Below are 23945 nucleotides of genomic sequence, written 5' to 3'. Positions count from 1 at the left end.
AACAAGCGCAAGCATACATATACAATACATATATGAATATCTAGTCAACACGTTTATTAATAGCTTAAAGCCATGGACACAGCTGGTGTTTCGGCTTAACGAGTGATTTTAAATACATACTAATTTGCGTTTACAATCTACGCCCACCATTTATGGAAGTAACTGCGAGCGACCACGGCCGCATTCGGCTGAAAGTCACCAGTTAACACGGTCACTGGTTAAACTGAAACACCTGTTGCTCTAAATTCTGTATAACTTGAGTCTGCTGTTGGAATATCGATTCTGACAACCAAACATGCAACAACCAGACATTTAATGCTGTTAGCAGTTTTAATTCAATGTGTATGGATGGCTGAGGGGAAAACGCCACTTCCGTTGCCAACATGAGTGTATGTGTCTACAATGGTGGCTAAGGCTCTTTAATTCACTGTTTAGCACTGTTTAGGTGTACTCTTTGGTAAATGTAAGGCTTAGTTACAACCACGTCCTCATTTCTACAGTAAATCCATTTATATTTAAATATAAAATCTGCATACTTCAGCGGCCCGTTCCACAGAGAGAGCGTGGAGGAACAGAAGAGTGGAGTTCATCTGAAGGGCGGCGAGTATCGCTGCTAATCTGACAATCACTTCCAACGAGTCTTTAATAATGTCTCACTGATCAATACGTTTCGTCCGGCTTGTCACGTTTCTCTCGGCAGGCTGTAACTCACACCGACTGAACATCAAGCTCACAGTCACTCCGTGATGGGGAGCTGTCAGCGTGAATGGTGCGGCCACACACGTGCAGGTTTCTCATATTGTTAACAGCGAGGTGATACTAACCATCGTAAGTCCCGCTCTCCAGTAGAAGTCCACTCTCCTCCAGGATCCTGAAGTCTCCAACACTGATGAAGTTGTAGTCCACTCCTGGCACCTCCGTGTCTCTGGGAATCCGTGTGGTACCTGGAAAAATAAACAAAAATAAGATGCAGAGCATGTTTTAGGTAAGAGATACAAGTGCTTTGGGATGATGACGTTACATCATGTGACACTTTATGACTTTGGTTGTATTCTGCTTTTGTTGCGTCAAGGCCTTGACCCTGACCCGAGACACCTCTCATCCAGCTCCAGCTCTATAACGTTTCATGTTTTTTTGAAGAAGATCTTCAACTGACCTTCCTCGTTCACGATTCATAAGATGCAGAAGACCCAGTTTTGTAACAGTGTTTTTGTGATCTGTGCAAGGCTTTCCCACAAATCTCATTTTGGAACGAAAACCCCAAAAGACCTTGGTGCCATCCTGTGGAAGATGGATAATTGATGAGGGCCTGCGGCGGTATTCATTTAATCCTCCATGAGTAACTGCAGCTACGAGTCATTATTGGGGGGCTTCTTGATGTATCTACTGGCTACAGCTGACATGAAGAAAGCAGCCGAGTAAACTGCGGAGGTGGGAAACGATCAAAGCGATAGGTTGTGTCACCTCCAGGAGTGGCTTAGGTTCACAGAGGGCACCGTCAATGCAAATTACACATTCTGTGCAGATTTTGCTCCTGTGGTGAAGCCACAGTCTATTGATGGAACACTGATGGAAGCCCCCCCCCCCCCCCCCCCAAATTAATATCCACAAGTCGCAAATGGACACCAAATGATTACATTAGCATGAGGATTATGTAAACCATATAAAATGAATAAATAAGTAGGACTGTTCTATTATTGCACTCAGGGCTAATTAAGTGGCGTGCCACCAAACTTGCAAAGTCCACAGAAATAACCTCGGCTGAACAGGAGCCAGGGCAGCAGTTATTTATTACATGGAAGGCTGAACAAAGCGCACAGCGAGAACCTCATCGGAGCTACATTGCGCGGCGATGTCGAGTCACCTAAATGTGAGGCTGAGAAACACCAGCGCAGGCCACCGGTCGATTAAAAAAAACAACTTCAAATCAACCTGACTTCAGTGTCAGGGGAGATCAGGGCACACGGAGGAGCCCTGCAGCAGGGATGAGATGAGTCAGAAGGAGATGGATCAGGGTCAGAGTTCAATCATTTTTCACGCAATTTGACCCTCGCTGTACCTGCAAACAGCCGCTGTGATTTGACTGTACATTACAAATTTGCTAATCCGCTCAATGACATTTGTTGCATTGAAACCTTAAACAGCATATTCTAGTCCAACCACAGTGGGATCTCATTGAAATATGTTGTTGCATAACTCCAAGTAACTTCTTGTCACTTGTAATGTCTGCAGCAATTTGCAGCGAAGCCGCTGTACACAGCCTGTGGTGGCCGAACGGCCTATTAAGTCACTTTATGTCGCCGTCCCCTTTTGTTTTTCCGCTCTCATATTATCTCGCTAATTGGACGGCGACAGCCTTCTCTGCACCCGAGCAGCGGAGTAAAAGCAGTTTTGAAAAAGAAGCAAAAAACACATCAGAGAAGCTTCCTTCCACAGTGCACCTTGATATCACAGCGCACCTTCAGCAGGTTGACATTGCATCGTGTGTGAGAATGCCAGCCTCTGCTGCTTCTCATTACCAACTTGTTTGCCTGCCCGCACTGGCTTTGGTCACTCAAACATGTCCCCTGTAGCCCAATTACTTGAGCCACAGTTATGTACCTGCCAAATATCTCCCCAAACCATCATCCCAAATGTCACACTGATGTATACCATAAGCCTCCTATTGGGGATCAGTCGCTGACAATATACTGAGGGCTTGCTGAGCTTTGAGGGGACATCTGACTGAAAGCAGCAGAAATTTGAAACATGCTGTCGCACTGTCCTTCCAAATACAGGCGGTGGCACTTTGAACAGGCCTTCAAATAAACTGCTGGAGGCTGCTCCTTCAAACAACATGCTCAGTGTAAAAAGGGAGCAGTCGATGCACTGCAGTTAATTAAACCAGACAAGAGGTGGTGTGTTGAAAGGCGTTACCATAGAAGCATTGGTGTCAGGACACAAAGTTATACATAGTATTGGTTCATATATCAGGGAATGCATTTGTATTGTGCAGACGTTACACCATTTGGAATATTTAGACATTTGGGGAAATGATCGAATCGCTTTCTTGCCAAAAAGCTGAAGCGGTGGATCGATACCGCTCTCGTGTCTCTGTTGCTAAATCCAAAATGCAGAAAGGACAATGACGTCAAGAATCCAGCAAGTCACTTTGTGCAAAGAAATAGTCCTGCACACAACCCGCCGTTTAATTATACACCGTCATTTTTCCATTTTCTCCAATTTTGCACAGGTTGAGATGTCATTTTTCATGTTACTTTGTATTTACCGGACAAACGGAAAATTTCCCCTCAGCAAACACAAACAAGCATATTTCGGCAAATGTCACACTATTCCTTTAATTTCATGGCCACGCACAGCGGTCACAGCCATGTGTGTCCGTCTATCCTGGACTGAAACAAATTGTCACTTCAGTCTTGTGTCACGATGGGAACATCAGAGGTAGTCAGTCAGAAATGGCAGGCCATAAATTGAACATGGTGATTCCGTGCATCGTTTAATGTTGGGACTTTGGGGCTTTGCTGTACGGAACGAGAGAGAGGAAGGAGGCTCATTACAAAGCCAAAGTCTCTTGGTCCTTTTGTGACGTGTTTGCTTTTAAGATACCGTGGGCTCTGTCGTGTGGCTTACTCTGCTGTTGTTATGTTGTAATAACAGAGCACAGCTACTAACATTTAACAAGAAGCACACAACGACTTCACACGTGAATCTTCTACCATTATCTTAAAATATAATGTTAGTCAACTGAGGAAGAGAGGGAGAAGACGGACCATGAGGACAAGAGAGACAACCCGGGGTCTGAAGAGTGAAGCCAAAGCTGAAGCGCCTTAAACCTGCATTCTTTTTGATGGCCATTACGGGGCGACTCCTTTGGTTGCAAAAATAATTCAGGGCGTGGCGTAAACATTTCTTATTCAGCATTCCGTTGTACTTAGCTCCACACCTTTGTGTCACTTTTGGTTCCAAAAACGAAGATGGCGACGGCTGAACTGCTGAACTCGAGGCTTCAAAGCAGCAGTCCACAAACCGATGGGTGACGTCACGGTGACTAAGTTCACTTCTGATATACCGTCTATGGGAGAATTCGCTCCTGAAATAGTTGCAACGAAGCAGGCAGAGAGGTCACGGCTTACGGCTGTATGTGTCCATGACGTTTACCAATTTGGCCCTGCATGTCTGTGCATGTGTACCTGGCCAGTGCATTGTGTGTGTGTGTGTGTGTGTGTGTGTAAGTGAGGAGACTTTGAGTCAGATCAAACTCTTTCTGCCCATCTCTGATCTCAGCAGGGAGTCGAGGGACAGCGTGTGACCCTGAGCTCTTCGTCCTCTTTTAGAAATCCTCCTCCCTTCGTCCTCTCCACAGCTCTTGAAATCCTCCTCCAGCGTTTCTGCAAGAGTCCAAATGAGGTGAAGCCCTTCCCAAGGCCCAGTGAAGGAGAAGCAGGGATTTACCTTAGAGACCGTAAGGAGCTTGCTCTCTTTGTCTCTCTGCTCATCACTTTTCTCTCCCATCCCTCCGTTACAGAACACGCTCAATGCCTGTCTCTCTTTCTCTTTCTATTTGAACATTCCTCTTTTAGCTTTCATAACTGGCCTAAAAGTAGAAACTAATGCTTTCATTATGGGCCCCAAAGTACTGCATCTCAGCAGAACTGACCCTGTGGTGCTGGTCGGACACACAAACAAGACAGCACAGCACTGTGGCTGGTAGTTAAGTGAAGTGGAGCACTGGCACAGTGACACAAACCGCATCTGCTCATCCTCTTGCTGTCTGCCTGATTGTCAACACATTTGGGATATAAATCCACCCTCATCAACATGTGACATGCTACACATTCAACTGGCATACGACTGCTCAACCTGCCTTGTGTACTTCTTCCGAAAGTCTCGGTCTCGCACGGTGAGAAAGAAAAGATCCCGTTTCGGCGTCAAAAAGCTGTCAAGCAAGTACAGCACGTTTAGAGGGCGGAGCTATGGGAGCGAAATACCAGCAGTAAGAGCAGGCGATAGAGAGAGACAAGCCTCAACAAGCACCTTGTTGTGTGGCTTCTTGGTCCAATGTGGTTCAGTTTGGCCAGTTGTCTGCAGAAGTATAATTCCAGACAGACAATGCATGTAGAGATTATATGTTTGTGGACAATTGAGCAAGGCGCCCACACACATGAATTGATGCTCTCAAATCGAGCTGATGTCTGGATTTCAAACTTTGCATTTCAGAGGAAATATGCGTGTGTACGGTATGTTACTGTAATTAATGGTATCAGGCTCAATTTGGGACACACAGTCGCTCTGAATCAAGCGATACACATTCCAGTTCAAAAGTTGGGAATCAGCTGTTATATTGATGTTTTTCGTCTTTCCTCCGACAATGACTAGTTCAACAGAGACAAAAGGAGTATAATTCAGACACCAAATGCACATTTGAAATAGTTTTGTTCACAAAAGAAGATGAATTAAGTGATTAAAAGTTCTGTTTAGTTGATCCAGTGATTTCCAGCCTATAAAAGCTTCAGTGACTCGAGATCATAAATAGATTACAATGGTGCATTGGGAAGCAGTATTTCTTTGGGCCCTCTGCAGTCTACTCAGTGGTTATATTGAACAGGTTATAACTGATCTTCTGACCCGACACTGACCTATTTCTCTCGCGACACTTTACGAAGAGCTTTGCTGAAGCAACACAGCTGTCAATATTCCAGCTTGTTATCGGCATTATTGTGCACTCGACACTGAAAAGGGAACTTGTTCTATATTTAAATCTCCAATTTAAATTCTTCCATCAATGACTGAAGATGTATTCTGTTCATAATCAACTGTTGCTCAGAGGGATCTTTGTCTCTTTCTGCCCTTTGCTATTCTATTTCGTTCTAGTCTGGTTGAACCATCAAACAACGTTTTGTTCTCCTAGTACTTACAAAGCCTTCTTACAAAAAAGCATTTATTTGTAAAGAGGACTTTCTACAACCTCAAAGCATGAATGACAATTAAAAAACATGAAGTAGTCCTCTCAGTGATCTGAATGTAACAAATCAAACTTCTATGGCAGACCGCAGTGTATAAGGACCTTCTTCACGCTCCTGAATACTGATTACATCGTAGCTTTGATTTCTATTTGAACATCACAACATTATTACATTAGTATCATTTTCTGCTTAACATAGTGGTCAATACAAGACATTTAAACATATATTTTTTGCTTTTCTAGTTTTTCTTTTTCTATTTTTATACTTGTGTAACCAAAATCAGCTCAGAAATATGAAGAACGCTTCAAACAGAAAAACGAACTGAGTGAACCAACCAGTTTTTTTCTCTCTTTTTTTTTGAAAGGCAGGATAGGGTAATTGAAACAGAGAAAAAGTGAAAGTGAAAAAGAGAGGGTGAAGGATGGGAGACTGAAAGCGAGCGAATGAATGATGGAGGTGCCGTCACTGTGCGAGTCCCGGTTTCTTGCTCATTAAAACAGTAATTCAAGCCGGGGATCAGAGAGTCAGTCTCATGCAGCGAGCCCACTGGCTGCTGATGATGAATGGGTGGTTGAGGAGTCGTAAAAAACCGCAACGACCGCCACTATTGTACAGGGGAAAAAATAAATTGGAAGCCATGTTTGCAGTGGTGGTTAAGATCAGGGTGTGTGTACAGGTGTGTGTGTGTGTGGAATATCAGGTTGTCCTTGGATGAGAAATCACTGAAGACTTCTCCATCCACTGTTACTGAGCTTTGAAAAGAGGTATATGAAATAAAGAGGGAGCGTGAGTGAATGAAGGAAACAGTCAAAGGAGGAAAAGAAAGAATTGGTGGTGTATGAGGACTGTAAGAAATATATTTCTCCACTTCTAAAATAGAACATAAAGAAATTAACTATACATGAAAGCTAAGCAGCTTACTTCCTAAAAAAATGTCACACTTGTGCATCCAAAGGTCTCCCCTGAACAAGAGAGAGAGCAACTTCCAGCCCTCGGGGAGCAGAGATGCTGCTTGTTTTTGACAGAGCTGTGCCTCAGAGTCTGTCGTCACCTCAGGAGCAGTCGCTCTGCATGCGACTAAAACCTCGACGACACTCAATTAGGGCGCTCCTCTGAGCAGAGACGCTCTTCAGCAGGACGTGGGAAATATTTAGGCCAAAATATCTGTGTGAACATCATCACAGTTTCAGGATTACTGGTACCGAGTCGTAGTCGCGTCTCCGGTTTATGCAATTTCACTTCCACACGTCATCTGGTGCTTTACAGATGTGCTGCAATAGCGCTTTAAAAATGTACGCGAGCATCACAGAGGGGATGTCTTAAATTCAGGTACATTTGTTCAGCCGCCTGATGATATAAATGGAATATAAATTACCACGCCTTTTTAAGCTTATAATCATCTTTGCTGCTACTGTAATTGACACTATTTATACACAGACGGAAGCTGTTTATTTTCAGTATTTCCGACACAAACCTGAATCAGGATATTAATCTGCACCTTTACTGTACTAACAGCCGTTTCACTCTAATTTAGGTAATTTTCACACTTTCATTTTAAAAGATTATAACATCCAAGCTCATAAAACCCAAAACATACAGAAGCGTCAGGCTATGAAGTGAAAAGTGCTAACACTCTACAGATACAAAATGTTGTCTACAAGGTCCATTTCTCACCACTGATTAGTTACAAATACATGAAAAGCATAAATTATCCAGACTGTTAGATCAACAGCTGTTTTGCATTGTTTTTGCAATACATATTGCAATCAATGGACATTTCAATTAGGCATGAATTACTGTTACTCTGAAAGCGCACACAGCTGCTGTTCTGTGCAGTGGTTCTGTTCTTGGCAGTCCACAGTACCAACCGTTGTATTTACCACTCCATTAAAGAATGACAGTTGCTAATTCTCCGAGCGGAAAGTCATCGGGGGGGGCGACCGACACAGGGTCCTTCAGGGAAAGAAGATGGTTTATACTGCGATGATACGGCGCAGAAGTAAAACAAGTTACATGGGGGTTAGGGAGATGTCCTTGATCGGGTTGCTATGGTGACACTGAAGTGTGTGTGCGTGCGTGTGTGTGTGTTGTAGAGTGTGTGACAGAGCGCTGTGAGAGAATGAAAACGCATGAGTGCAGTGAGCAGCTGCGTGCGTTTGTGAGTGTGGAGTGTGTATACAGTCCTGTGTAGCGTAACAGAAAGAGAGCACTAATTGCTCAGCTTGTGTATCAGCTTGTGTCCCATAAGGTGCTTCAGATGAAAACCCATATGCACTGAAAGTAGGTTATATTACTGTAGATTCCTTTGTGCTCGCAGGAGTGTCGTGAATGCAGTCGTGTACTTACAGGGGATGGTGCGCAGGTAGAGGTTGTCCCGTATGATCTGCTGGAGCTTGTGGTCCATCGAGCCCTTCTGAAACTGGAGACTGAGGTAGTGGCGCAGGTCCGTGTTCAATACTTTACCTGCAAAGACAGAGGGAAGGGTCAATAAAAACATGGCGGTGCTCTCTCTGAGGGGAAGGACATCTTTGACATGTACTCTCACAAAGTGATCAATGCCACAGAGTCAGATCAAGCTGTTGTTATACTAAGCGGTTCCCCTTTTAGAGCATAGCTGTTTCATTTTCTGGTATTTTCACAGATATTGGGTGCTTAACATCATGATATGGATTCCATTCTGAGGGATTGTACTGCATTTCTATATACAGTAATTCCATAATAAATACATTCAGTTAAATTCAGTTCAAAACTATTTCATTTATTCCATGAGGGCATATTAAAGGCAGCGCAAGCAACGATAACGTGAAAACATAGAATACAAGCCACATGTTGAGTACAAACTGGTAGATAACAGGAAACGTTGCCAAATGAATGGTTGGTCATTTCACATCTGGTTCTATTAAGTGCAGAGGTCACAGTTCTCCTACGTTAAAACCATCACCCTTCTCAACAGAAATGTGCTCAACGGTAACTACTTTTGTTGGATGATATGTTGCCATTCAAGACCATTTTGTGCTACCGATATATAGTGATATTATATTCGCATAATAACGCAATTACACCCTATAGAAGAGCGATGAACTTTTAATTCCTAAGAATATTCAGACATTGGAATTGGAATGGAAAAAAATATATCAACATCTACCTATAAAGCAAGACGTCTTGGTGGGAGGTGTCGATATATCGTACGATGAGTGGATAATGTAAAAAATGATGGAGGTTCATGTAAATGTATTGTATGAAAAGTCGATAACGTGTCTATCGTGCCAGGCCTAGCGTTCTTGTAAGCAGGGCAAATAAATGAAACCCTCTCAAAGCCCTTTGGATAGTCTCAAAACTCACGGTGATCAGAACAGATATTATTGGCACTCAAGGTTTTCATAGTTGCAATATTATCCGCGGCTTTATACACGCAGTATACGCCTGTACTGTGTGACAACCTGCTCTGTCTGAGAGCTTAAATCTTAGTTGATTCACCTTTTAATTCCCGTTTGATCCCTAAGGGGAGATTGTAGCTGAGGGGGAGGACGAAGGCTAAACTGATTTTTATAAACTCTGATCCTTTCTGTTAAATCCATTTCAATCATTAAGTGTAAATGGAGATTTAGTGTACAAGAGCGGGGTATTTGGCCTCGAAACACTTCAGAATATGCTGTGGAAAAGAGAGCATGATGCTGTGGAAGAGTACTTTGCGTACTGAGTGAAGACAGCTTGTTAAAAACACCAAGAACAAACTGGACTGAGATGAGTGCTTTGTCATCACTACCTCCGTTCATCTGAAACCCAAACTGCTAAGTGACAGATGACGGATGCCACACACTCCACTTACCTTTAGAACAATCTCACACAGGCCTTAAAAAAAAGTTTTTTTACCAAAGATGCGCAATGCGCAACTTCAAAAGTGAGGCGCCAGAGAAAATCTGAAAAGATTTCGCCTTTGCTCTCAACACCCAGAAGCCTTTGTAAAAAAACAAAACAAAGCAAGTTCTTGCAAAGTTTGAGGCAAAGGAAAGACTTCAGAGTCGTCATACACACGCAGCGAAGACAAGTTTTTCTCTGAAAGAACATGATGAGGAGTTTGGAAAACAGGAAGAGATCTTCGGTGTCTGTCTGCCCTGAGCTTCAGTGTGAGCTTCATCTCTTGACAGATGGGGGAGAGCAGGCTTTGAAACAGTTTGACTACAGAGAAGTAATCACTTTTTTCCCCATTTCTCTCCCCCATTCTGTCCCCGTCTCTCTTTCCCTCTCTGTTGCACACACAGATCAAACTCGCCATGAATACCAATCGGTGGCACTAAAGACGAGCTCTTGCCACTGTAGATGTACTGTATGAACTAATGGAGAGACGCACTTGACTACAGAAGGGTGATAGAATAATCATGAGCTCGAGGAATATTTCAGCAAGTTTTGTCAACGCTCAAATCCTCTTTTTCCTGTTCAAGTCGTCGAACAGAACTCACATGTGACCACGCCACAGAGGTCCTATTATTTTGTGCTCTAAACTTACTCTTGCTCCCAGTTTTGGAGGCAGTTGTTGACTCACATCAAAATGCCCCTCATGTCCACAGGCCCCCCGCTGCCATCTGACACCGTTTTAGGAGCAGTCCTCCCGACGGGCCTGGCTTTTCAGAATAAAGGTTGCACCGTTCTCCGTCTGCCTGTCCAAAGAGAGCTGCATCACAGCTGGTCTCGCAGAAAAAAAACAGACTGAGACTGGGGAACAAATGCCTAATCTGGCAACTTCATCTGAAAACTGTCCCAAGAATATTATTTTTGTTCAAATTCAGCTCACGCACAAGGGAATTAATAGAGAAACATGGCTGTTTCAACAAACTACAGATGCTTTCAGCAAGTGATGTAGCATCTAAACGAGGATTCGACACAGTTCGCTTCAAATCAGTAAAACAGCCTCATCTTCAAGCCAGAACATGCAAAAGCTTTGGCAATTAAACCCCACAATAAATAAAATACCTTCATCGATCATCAATCTGCTGGATACCCTGGATTCACGCAACGCTAAACACATGTTTTGAAACGATATACTTTGAATTTCTTTTTCTTCTTTTTGTCAATGTCTTTTTTCCTTTCCATGTCGTGGTTCTTCCTTTTCGAATTTAAGTGTCTTGAAATATATATTCGTTGTCTTCCTTAATTGCTACGAGTTTCTTTTTAGCGGTTTCCCTTGTCTTCTTTGAGAGCACAGGCTGGTACAGCATTCAATCATGCTGCGGGCCTGTGAAGCCTGTTGAGACGTTGCATGTAATACTGGGCTTTTTACCAGGTTATATGCTCGGTTTTGATTTTTTTTCGTTCTCAAAATATCCCGGAGCACCAGCCAATGACATCAAATATTACTCTACACACGGGGCCCTTAATTGTAAGCTAAAAACTTTGCATTTGTGATGATGAAACTCTTTTTGATGATGAAAGAATGCTAACATCTTCTTACAGTTGTCAAGGGCTCGCTGTAGCTAACACACATGCGCCGACCATCAGTAGCAAACAGTCCTCAGCACGAGATGCTTGCGGCTGTATAGTAGAGCTACCAGGTGTGGATGTGTCTGACTGTAAGACAGTAGAGCAAGCTTGCTCAGTCCCATTTCACTGGATAAATAAATGAAAAGAAATATATAACACACACACACACACACACGCATTGGTTTCATCTGTTAATTGCGGTACAAGTACAGTGTGGCCTTTGTGGCTTCCTGGGTCCTGTCAGAGACGTCATAACACGGCTATTGTAGCGAGCCTCATTTTCCTGTGACGGGGGACTCAATGGGCTCTATTGTCGGCAATCCACTCACTTGTAGCTAACGTTTCTACCGGCAGCCGAGATGGTTGGTGGATTATGAGACAATGGGCACACAGATGCAAGACACAACGACTTCATTGACATTTACCCTAATTTTGTTGTCGTTGTTATGTCTCTTTGCAGTCATTTTGTGGTCATTCTTTGTATCTTTGTAGTTGTTTTGTGCACTTTGACATTATTTTGGGCTTTTGTAGTCGATTTGTCTCTTTGTGGCCATTCGGGTTCTCTTTGTACTCATTCTGTGTCTCTTTGAGGTTTTGCCCCTCTTCTTGTCTCTTTGTCTCTCCTTGTAGTCGTTTTGGACTCCTTTTAGTTGTTTTGTGTCTCTTTGTTGTCATTGTGTGTCTCTTTGAGGTTTTGGCCCTTTTCATAGTCTTTTCATCTCTTTAAAGCTGTTTTGCATCCATTTGTACTTGTTTTGGCCTCTTTGGGTGATCTATGTGTCTCTTTGTAGTCATTTTATGTTTCTTTGAGGTCATTTTGAATCTCTTCCTGGTTTGTACGTGTATTTTTGAGTGACATGTTGTAGGTGAAAGCCACGGAGGCCCGTTCAGTAATCCATTCATGAAAAATTACCACAATTTCTTTCATTACACACTTCATTCCACTGTGATTTCAGTCAATGTGACGGCAGAAAATGATCCCTAATTTATCTCTTGTCAGTTAAATCATGAGCTATATCTCAGGCTTCCTTCCAAATTAGATGAGATTAGACTAATCAAACGAGCGGGTCCCTTTCAGTGAAGCTGTTGCTTTACGCTCAACTCGTCCAAAGATCCTCTGCTCTCCTCTGTCATTTTTGCATGAAGTGACGGCAGAGGATGTGTCAGAAAAGAGCAAGGTCGCCCACGGGAATCCTTCGGCAGCGCGTTGCCATTTCACCTGACATCAGCAGTACTGCTCTTCTCAACAACTGGAGGCTCAGAGGAAATGTCTGTAGCGACGGTCGCAGTGCCTGGCAGCCCTAGTGAAGCGACAGACTGTTAACATCCTCACTTAGACCAACACCTCACTCAGAAGCCACAGCATTCGATTAACACTCCAAGCGCAAGACATAACTCTCTCTCTCTCACACACAAGCACATGTCAAGCATCCGTTTGAAGAGATTTGCTCTGTGAATGTTATTATATGCACTTGTTGAGTTTGTGAACATTATTACATAAGATTGGAGTGCTGATAACACATCATGTCATTTTTAACTGTGTTGAGACCACCTTTCCCTCAATTTGTCTCATCTATTTTTAAACCAGTCACTGACCAGAACTCGTGGAGAAGAGGTTTAAATTGGCTGCTGTCAATCAAATGTTTTTGAATTTGTAAAATGACTTTATCTAGGTACTAATCAATTTGAATTGTATTCATCTAAACTGCACATTCTAATACATTATTTCATTGTAATGGTATTACAAGTTAGAGTGCAAGTTGTCTGATTCGACAATCTGAATAAAAATACCTGCATCGTGCTTCCTAACCACCAACAATACGTGATAATTGAGTCGTTCAATGTTTTTGGGAAATACGCATTTTTGCTTTCTTGCCGAGAGTTAAAGAGCTCATTTTCAGGTTCATACTTGTATTTTGGGTTTCTACTAGACCGTGGTTACATGCTGTTCAAAAAAACACATTCTTTTTCTGATACTGTCTGTCAGAATATAGCTGTATTTACCCTCTGTCTGAAATACCCCATTTTAGAGCCTGTCTCTTTCAGACTCCCTCGTGGAAAAGCTCAGTCTGCTCTGATTGGCTTGAGCAATAAATATTGTGCGCCTGTGCGAGGGTAAAGTTCTCAAGCCGTGGTGGAGACGGGCCCACAATGTCCCCGCTAAGCCCTTAAGCCCTGCACCCTAAGGGAAACTTAACTTACATCCCCCAGTAAATGGTTGCGAGAGGTTAGGGCTTGAAATGGTATAAATAAGACTGAGGCAGCACTTTGCTACGACAACGTCACAACATCTTATCGGCAATTGTGGGTTTTTATTTTCTATTTTTTTACTTCCTGATTCGAACGTCTTCCAGGATCTTGCGTTACGAATGAGGTTTTTTTCTAATAATCTATTTCCTCAATTTTGTCAAAACAGCTATAAAATAAGTCTCTGCTTGTATTCCTCAGATTTCATGTACCATCTTAACAAATCCTTAATGTTTCTGCGTGAATTTAAGATGCCATGTGTGCCATCTCTTTGTTAACCTTTTTGTTATGTCTCGGTCTTCCACGCTTCCAATGGTAACCCCTGTGTTTGATGTCACAACACTATAAATTGTGGGTGACTTCCGAAGGCAAAGTCTGCAAGAATGTGGGCTGAGGGGCTCAACATGTCTGCGAGAGAGCCCTAAAGGACTCCACGATTTGACAGTGGGACAGCCATAAGCCTCTGGGGGTGCGCGTGATTGTTGAGATTGGGATTGGGCCAAACTCAGATGGACTTCTCTTAAACCTGCATGTGACATACGAAAGGGAACCAAATCTAAGCGGCTTGTTGAATAGCATGTTTTCTGATGTCGACAGCCCACAAAAACACTGACTGTCTTATTTCACAGTTTGTTAACTCAAGATACCCAAATGTATGTGAATAAGCATGAATCACAAGATTGATACCATCTACAATTTGTTATTAACATATTGTATGTTGTTTGTTTAATCCAAAACAAAAAACGTAAAGAGGACATGTTCCTTTATAGGGGGTTAAATTACTATTTATTGGCCCGGAGCAGTGACATGCCTCCTGTTTCCAGTCTGTATGCTATGCTAAGCTAACTCACCCAAAACTATTTCTTTAGGGAGCATTGCTGTGCCAGGATTTAATCCTCTTGATCGGCCCCAGTGAAATGTGAGCAAACGCATGGTGTGCATCGTGACATTTCATTCTGAGGCATTCTCCCCGAGGCATGCGGCACGTCCACAGGGAGGTCATTAGCTCCGTTGTCTGTCTGTTGATTACCAGTCTTCAGAATAGGGAATATGTCGTCAGGTCTGCTGCTGCCCCCTGACACCTTTCTCTGTGCACTAGGTCACCTCATGGAAAGACTATAAAGGCAGGAATTCTACACATTGAGACAGAAGACGTTTGGAAAGTCACGTTAATACACACGTGTGCTTGGAATGTGTACGCAAAGACTGCAATCTCTCACGTTCATGAAACTGAACATCTTCCTGTCTTTTATTCTCGACATAATATATACCCGCGGGACATCCATGTACTGTGCAGCGAGTGGATCATTTTTAAGTGGAGGAGGAACAGATCTGTCAGAATCGACTTAATAGAAAAAGGAAGCTTCGTTATTTACTGTTAAAAGTAGCTATTTATTTTACAAACTCACGACTTTTAAACCCGTACACATCACTGACCTGTTCGTGGGTCCGCTTTTAAAAACTTACGGCATGCTGAGAAGCTAAATATCAGAAGTCCCACAAATTAAACAACAAAATACATTCTTTATAATTGCCCCCAGAGACACAAGTGAGACTGTGTGTTGCTGTTGTACCTTTAATAAATAAAACCTCCACTACGTCATAACATTTTGGAGTGAAAATATTATATAATGAATTGGAATGGATTATGCGACTACTTTATAAAAGTCAGATATTTGCAATATGCAATTAGTATCTATTGTCTTTCATCATCATAAATGCAGCAGTGTAAACAAGATGAAATGCCTTTCAACCAACACTGCAAGCCACATAGGTCAGAGCCACAGCCGCATGACGACAAATCCCCCCTCGTATGATCGTAGCATGACATCATTTCCAGCCCACTGATCTCACAAACAGCTCACAGAGACATCTGGTGCTGAGTCACGCCGACACTCGATCTCGCGCTGTTTTCGCGTCTCTTCACTTTTTTGTTTCTCAATTCCCGCTCTCTCTTTTTTCGCTGTCTCATACTCCTCTACAGTCTGGCTCCTCTCCATTTCACATTTCTTCTTCTACCCTCTCTTTAATGAGCAGTCTATGGGCCATGCCTCTGTTCTATCATTAATGTGGTCTGTGCAGAAGGAGGCTGCTGCAGAATGCAATGGCAGACACAGGCACACAAACACACTTCACATCCCATGCGGGTCCTCATTTAGCATCCGGCTAAAAGCTCATAATGAGACAGCATTTATCCATACGACCAACGTTTGCACAACATTGATCGAAAAATACTGCACTTTGCTCTCATTCTCATTCGAGTGTGGAAGTAACAGTTACGTACACCTAAATCTGCAGAATTGTTATTCACTGGGCACAAAATTGGGAAAACTAGCAACAACAGAAAGAGTCCACAGCCATGCTAATGGATTTTTTGAGGCCGATGCTAGCACAGTAGCAGTGAGTCCATTCAACTGTCAAGCAAATTTAAGCAATTCTTTTGAAATGTTGTAAAAAAAACAAATGGGAATTAGGCGCATTTCCATCAACTGGTTCAGAGTGAATAAACGGGGCTACAGCATAGTTTCAACAGAAGTTGGTGCTAAAGGATTGCATGGCTGTAATCAGAGTAGAAGTAGAGGTTGTGAACCAGAAACAAGCATGTAGGCTTGGCCATCCAAACCATTTACGAGAGAAAATGGAGGAATTTGTTTCATTTAGGAACATTTTAAATTTGCACGTTATGGGAATATCTGAGAAGACATCAACAATGGAAACAGCTGATCAGTCATGTGAGTTATTTTTGCTATATCAAAATTGATTTAAAAAACGATCCATTCATTGCATCAAGTCTCTCTTCGACAAAGGCAAAAAATACTTTATTAAGAGAAGTAATTTTGGTTTTTTTTTGCAACTGAGGAAGTTTCATTAATTTTGTTCATGCATGAAACAAATTTGAATGGAAACACCGACAATGCTATAATGCTGATATTAAGCACACTATACTTCACTGTCGTAGATTAGCGTGTCGGCATGCTAACATTTGCTAATTAGCACTAAACCCAAAGTTAGGTGGCTGATGGGAAAATGGCCAACTTTCTGTAGGCACTGGATGAAAAACAGAAATGATCAAAGTGATCAGTCTACAATTCATCCTGAAGGGGACATAAATGTGAGAACCAAATGACATAGCAATCCATCCAATAGCTGTCGGGACATTTCACTCAAAACCACAAACGTCAACCTCATGGTAGCGCTGGAGGAAAAGTCAGGTTATCACCAAAGTCAGTAAGATGCATCCTCAGGGAACCATGAATGCCTGTAGAGGATTTCATGGCAATCCATCTAATACTTGGTAAGATTTTCTTTCGCCAGATTGGCGAAAAATACAAGTTAAACTGCCACTGTGAGGAACACACAGGCCTCTCCTGCGCTATTTAACAGCAGGCCAGATACTTGTTTATGTATTTTGCATTTGACCGGCATGTTTGATCAATAAGCATCGCCCAATTGCTTTCTCCAGACAAATAAATCTGTGCACCCATCTTGTCCTGTGCATGTTGTTTTGATTTCTGAATAATCTTACGAAACTGAGACAGCCTCGCTGGCATCCGAGCACTCTTGTTTGTTTATTGTTCCCAAATGAATCGGATTCATTCAGCTTTTCTTCCAATCCACGCTTTCCCCCTCTGGTCATGCGCAGCCTCTCGGCTCTACGCCACTCAGCTTGGGAACCACCGGTGTAACCGACGTGCATTTCTTATTCGCCCCCTCTCTCCAGCTGTTTCACATGCAAAATGACATCTGGCACAAATGCATACAAGCACTGTTTCTGCTGCGGTGAGAGAAATGACTTTTCGAGTTTAATCTACGAAAACAAGCATGACTCAAGTGAGCCGTGTTGTTCCTCGCTCGTGGGAGTGTCTGGCTAATCCTAAACCTTTTGTCAAATCATGTCTCCATAAAAGAGAAGTCATGTTTTTTGTGGAGCAAGAACTCGGCCAGACGTATTCAATTGTTGAAAGCGGGAGAAAACAGTAAGGAGGAGAATGTATAAGCCACTGAAATGAGGTGGAAGTCGACCAACATGCGGAGGCAGTCAGGAAGACACGGGACAAAAAGCCTGGATCCTAATCTCCCTCACATCTGCCTCAGACCTAATGGCACGGCCTGTTTTTCTCCTTACATTTCCACACCAAGGCTGTGTGAACACAAGCAGCTCGTGCAGGGAAACATGCTAGCAGACAGTGAGTGGGAAACACAGCAGTGAGACCTTATACAGGCTCCACTAAGGGCCGCTTTGAATGCTGTTTACTCAACGCTGCGTAACAAAACCTGTGCATTACTGCAGCTACAGAGCTCATCCGGCATTCCTTTTGATGTTTAATGAGTCTGCAATGGGCCAAAACAATGGGCTGAGTCATCCTTAACTCAAGATGGTCGTCGAGTGCCGTAGTCTGCAGCTTTGCCATTAATCCTGCCAGCCGCCAGGGAATGATGAGAGAAATATGGGCTATCTATAACCCTCCCATAATGTCGCTCTCTCTCTCTCTCTCTCTCTCTCTCTCTCTCTCTCTCTCTCTATCTCTCTCTCTCTCTCTCTCTCTCTCTCTCTCTCTCTCTCTCTCTCTATCTCTCTCTCTCTCTCTCTCTCTCTCTCTCAGGTGTTTAAGTGACTGACAGACCACACGCACACCCAAACAAAGATAAGCTTGAAATAGAAGCGTAAGTGTTGCCGTGGCGATGAGATGTGCAAGCCTCGTTGTTTTTCAGACAGCAGCCGCCTCGCCAGATTTTGCAGAGGAAGAAAGGGAAAGAGAGCAAGAGAGTGAGGATGTGTGTGTGCCAGATCAGAGAGAGTGAGGATGTGTGTGTGCCAGATCAGAGAGAGTGAGGATGTGTGTGTGTCACTCAGCACTCGCCAGTATTGTGTAGATCATTACCGTATGCTATCATTAAAAGTAACTTCCCGAGATCTGGACGGAAGGAGAAGTCTATCTCGATGCGTTTGTCGTCATTCAAAGACTCGGCGGGGATTAAAAGGTGCAGCTCTCCGGGCTAGGACTCCTCAACCACTCTCTTTTATCACCGCTGCTTCCTGTCAAAGGGGAAGGTCGTAATATCTGCTCCGCCTGAAATGCCAGTGCATCGGCTGCAATACCATGAATTTCATTGTCGAGTGAGCAAAGAGCATCCTGGGGGCAACAGGGCATCTTATGAAAGTGCATTGCGCTGAGAGAGCATGACACACACGTGCGTTTCACCTCTTACACACAGCGCCCAGTTATCCAACAGTCCTTGACAGCGATTATATCAGCTACAACACATGCATGTATTTGTGATTTTGACAGTTTAGTGGGTTTGAAGAATGTTGACGTTTATGGGAGAAGTTAAGGCAAAAACATCATCAGACTTTAACACTATTTTGCTTCCATAGTCATCTTTATTCAGACTAGTAGAAAGAAAACATCCAAAACACGTATTTAGTTGTTTATTTCACAACATTTTATATATTTGTGTCTAAATTCCCTAAAAGTTAGCATTAGATAATCCCTCATTTGCATATCTAAAAATAACATTTCAGAAAACATGCATTTCAAAAAATGCTTGCCCTTATTTGAGAAATCAACTGGGAAAGTTTCATGGTGATATCTATTAGTTTTCAGTTCTTCACTGAAAGTTATTCACTTGTAAGTTCCTGCAAATGGACATTTGCAATACATATCCTGTCAGGCTGGTTTCTCAAAATGAGTTTTCTCTCAGACTCTGAGCCAGAAATCTTCACTTCAGCAGCTCTTACATCCACCAAACCTTCCAATTTCATCCTTATCTCTATTCTGACGGATTTTACAGAGAGGATTGATCCTACATCATTCAGAGCCTGATTTATATACAGGAACAACTTATTCTCAAAAACATGGCGAAGATGGATGGTTTTCTATGGCTGTTGACAGTATTTTCGGATTTATTGAGTGATAAAAAGAGATATAGAAATCCCCCTTTGTAAAACCCCTGGAGTCTAATATGTATGACACAAGAATTTTGAACCTGGCTTTATTCAATGTTCTCGTTTTGGTTCTGGAAAATGTGTGCAAATTAGAACACATTTAATTAAGATTACATTACAGTCATTTACCAGACGCTTTTATCCAAAGCGACTTACAATTCAGATTCTGTCACACCGTAGGCACAGCTACGGGAGCAATTGTTGGGGTTAAGTGTCTTGCTCAAGGACACATCGACATGCGACTAGTGGGGGCAGAGCCGGGGACCGAACCGCCGATCCTCTGATTGAAGGGCGGCCCTGCTCTCCACTTAGCCACAGTCGCCCAAGATAATGCCTCTAATGCAGATTTTTGTTAAAGGAAACGTGGAACACAGAAAAAACGTCTTAATGTAAGTAATCAAAGTGTAATGCTGATATCTGTGAGTTAAATGTCTTACCCCATTCACCTTAAGGGCGAATCCACTGTTTCATCCCTCATCCCTTTCAGAGTGAGTATGTTTAATCTAACTGATGATGATATTTTGTTCAATCCCATATTCTTAAATGTTCCACTGACCAAAATCAAAAATAGGATATCTACTGTTTGTGCTCAACACACACTAAGTGCTATCCATAAGATGTCTTGTTATGCTGATTTGATTGCAGTATTGCTGGGTGTGCCCATCCATTAAACAAGGAGCCGTCATCATCCTGGATAATCATGCAAATTAAAGCCAGACTGTGTTTAACATAAAACTTTAAACAGCACACAAGAGGAGGAGTAAGAAAAACAAATGTTGGTAAAACTTCTTCAACATCTGTACATTTAATGTTCTGCAGCTGTGTGCATTCAGCAAATGCAACGTAATGTGCGGCGGAGGGAGCACTGAGGTGAGGAGTTCATGATGAGGTATCGGGAGGATAATGATGGCAATTCCAATAACTCTCCTTCGCTCACTGCACACACCCACTCGCTCACCGTGCAGAATCTTAATCCTGGGCTCTAATCCTGCTGACTGAGAGGACCCAGAGAGCCATCTATAACAATGCAAGACAGAAAGACGACGGCACGGAATACATCCCCACGGTGTTTATGACAGGACACCCAGATTACATCGGCTCCGACACGGGGAAAATAACTAAAGTGGAACACAGCTACACAGCAGCCCGTGTTGCTTTATGTTGCAAACTGCCATCACGCCTTTGAGTCATTGCCTGCCTCATGTATGAGATCTTGGTGATGCATTTGTCACAGAAATCGATGAACGATGCGTCGACAATCGGCATCACGCCAGGATGTTACACAGTGGCGGAGAGACTTCGTCACAGGGGACAACAGCCCCTGCTGATTAGACTGTGGAGGTGTGTGTGTGAGGCCACATTGGCTATAGCTGCCATTTTGCAGCCGGGAAACTGAATGTGCTGCACTCCTAATTGGCAAAAGGCTGAAGGGAGTTTGAGGGATGGCAGGGTTTGTGTGCTGAGGGACGGAGGCTCTGTTGGTGGCTCTCTGACAAAAACTGTCTCAAGCTAAAAGTAGCCAGACAGCTAGGAGCGTCAAACTTTCTCGGGCCCTCGAAACAGAAATGTTGCTCGTATATAATGTATTTATTCATGTACGTATGCACCCAGGCAGGGTCATTGTTTGACTGTGTTCCCTTTGCAGAGGTAATATGAGTTAAGCTTTGGTTTCAGTAGCAAACCTCGATATTTTGTTAGTATCGTCCTCAGCAAAAAGTATCAACTGTGAAAGTTATTGGGCAAAGTTGTTGTGTGGCTTCTTTAGTTTGAACCACATTTTCCTTTAGAGAACTTCTTCTACTTCGATAAATGGAAGAAAAAAACAACTGGTTTTGTATTGTAGGAAAAAAAAACATCTTCATATTTCTCAAGGAAAGGTACTGAAAAAAGCATCAAGTTGATTTATTTGTTCTGAACCTCGGGGATAACACCGGCACAGACACTTTAAAGTGATAGTCAGCCCAAAGAGTGCACATTTTTTAAGCTTCCTGGCAGTGCATTGTATTTACAATCCAATGAATTTTCAGAGTGTTGTTTTTTTTTTTTTTTACATTTTGTCTGGATAATCAAAAGATCTCGCTGAGGGCAGTTTTCACCACTACTTTCTCCTTCATAAAAATCCCCATCAAATTGTTGATGTGCGGTTTGTGGAACATCCTGAATAATGGAAGAGATCTTCCATAAAATTATAATCACCTTCAATGTAATTTAGCAGCGGATTTTCATTATCAATTCATCTGCTGAATATTTTCTTGGTTAAACAATTCATCCTTCTTGCTTACAAGATGGGGCTGAGATGGGGCTGAGAGGGGGCTGAGATGGGGCTGAGATGGGGCTGAGATGGGGCTGAGATGGGGCTGAGATGGGGCTGAGATGGGGCTGAGATGGGGCTGAGATGGGGCTGAGATGGGGCTGAGATGGGGCCAGAGACGAAGGGAGTCTGCTGCAGAGGCCGAGGGATTTCTGCCAGTTGTGTTGACACTTACTTGGCGAGAAGTCAATGGAGAGACAAGCATGGATGGTAAGCTTTGGGGAAAGTTAGCTCTTCGACACACGCGCACGCGCACACACACACACACACACACACACACACACACACACACACACACACACACACACACACACACACACACACACACACACACACACACACACACACACTGTCAGGACAGAAGGGAGCATCAGTCAACACACCCTGGAGTTGAACGGAAGAGGAGGCAACAACACGCGAGGAGGGCCAGAGAGGAGAGGCTGTTCGTGGTGGCCCGGGGAGGTCGACAGTCCCCATGACGACCTGGCTCAGGTGTGTGCCGTGACCTGTTACTAAGCTTGCATAGAGCGTTCACTACGAAGGGGGAGCGGCTCTGCATGAGCATGAACAGCTCTAAATGCACGAATCATAAACAAGCATTCTTTTGACAAGGAGTCCTCACATTTGGAGTCAACTCTAAAAGAGTTGTTGTTTCACAGTGTTTCACAGCGCAGCCATGAACTTTATTATCATAACAATAACAGTCAATATTAGAGGATAGTGAATATTGTAAACTTTGAAATATAGAACTTAAATACCCCAAAATTGTTGCCCATAAAATATTTATGACGCCATTTCACTGCACTGAAAGTTCTGGCAGCTGATGTCAACACACATCAATACTTTCATTCGTGCTTCATCTGTTCATACTTTCTCAGACTCATCAATGAATCCGTCCATCTGGAAAACGTCAGAGAATAATGAAAAATGCATGCGTGACTTGATGCTTGTTTGTCCAAAATTCATTTACAACTATTACAACAACTGTTTTCATAACCTCACTAAACCAGTGTCATTGCACAAGACAGACAAATCTATTTTTTCTCCCCCATTTGCATTTGGCCCAGTTCAAAACGCATGCAAATCCATTGCAGCCTGAATCCCTGCTCCGCCGTCCACAGTAACCTCAACCACAACACATACATTGATTGTGGAAGACAAGACAACCTCAGGTATGTGCACGTCGAGCTGAAAGCAGCAGGGAGAAGAGGAGAAGACAAAGAGACCACGTCTTTCCTGCAGACAAATTACGTAACAGACAGGCTATGTTATCCCGACCTGAGGTACGGCATCGCAGGCATGCATGTCTGCTGAGCAAGTGGATCATGATGCAACGTGATGGATCTCCAGGGAGACGCGGAGTGAGGATGTTGGGGGGCTGCCATCTCTCAGACAGCAACCATGCACTGAAGCAGGGATGCGGGACAAATGTGGCACACACACGTTCACACGCATGCAAACACTGCCGTGTGCAACCACATGACCGCTCTTCTATTGCACTCCATTGCTTTTCTCATGGGTCGTTGTATATTTGGACTTGGTTGTTACCTTGGAAACAATCACTACTCCACTTGAGGTCCACGAAATATACTATCATCTTTACACTGACGCTATACATACAGCATATAACAGCTAATAATGAACTCAACCTGAAGACAATCATACTTCAAACTAATTCAATTTGAAATCAAAAATTTTATATACAAAACAATATATGACAGATTTGTGACTTAATTCGACAAATATTCATGATAAAAATAATACTAAAATACCAATATATTAAAAATGTTATACCTGCAGATATCTTCAGCAAGAGTCAATTCACACACACACACACACACACACCGTTCTCTTTCCACAGTAGCTGCGGTACACAGAGGGCAGACAGAAAATCCCCACTCTCGATTTATTCCAAACCTTGGACCTTTCCAATAATCACATCCAGGCGAGCGCTCGACACCCAGGATGATCACAGCTCTAATCCCCATATACTCATGTG

General features: G+C 43.0%; 1 protein-coding gene across 1 annotated transcript in view; it reads right to left on the bottom strand.

Annotated features, from left to right (window-relative positions):
• Nucleotides 1–23945, bottom strand: part of magi3b (membrane associated guanylate kinase, WW and PDZ domain containing 3b) — a 116924-nt gene that overhangs the window by 27906 nt on the left and 65073 nt on the right. Inside the window, exons 2-3 of the mRNA XM_079265964.1 lie at nt 8310–8426; nt 825–944 (exon numbers count right to left, since the gene is read on the bottom strand). Of these exons, the coding sequence (XP_079122090.1) occupies nt 825–944; nt 8310–8426 (237 nt within the window). The remainder of the gene's footprint in view (nt 1–824; nt 945–8309; nt 8427–23945) is intronic.

This window comes from Melanostigma gelatinosum (genome assembly GCF_949748355.1).
Source record: "Melanostigma gelatinosum genome assembly, chromosome: 3".
Classification (NCBI taxonomy): Eukaryota; Metazoa; Chordata; class Actinopteri; order Perciformes; family Zoarcidae; genus Melanostigma; species Melanostigma gelatinosum.
Note: the sequence above shows the minus strand (reverse complement) of the source record. Positions and strands in the feature narration are given on the sequence as shown.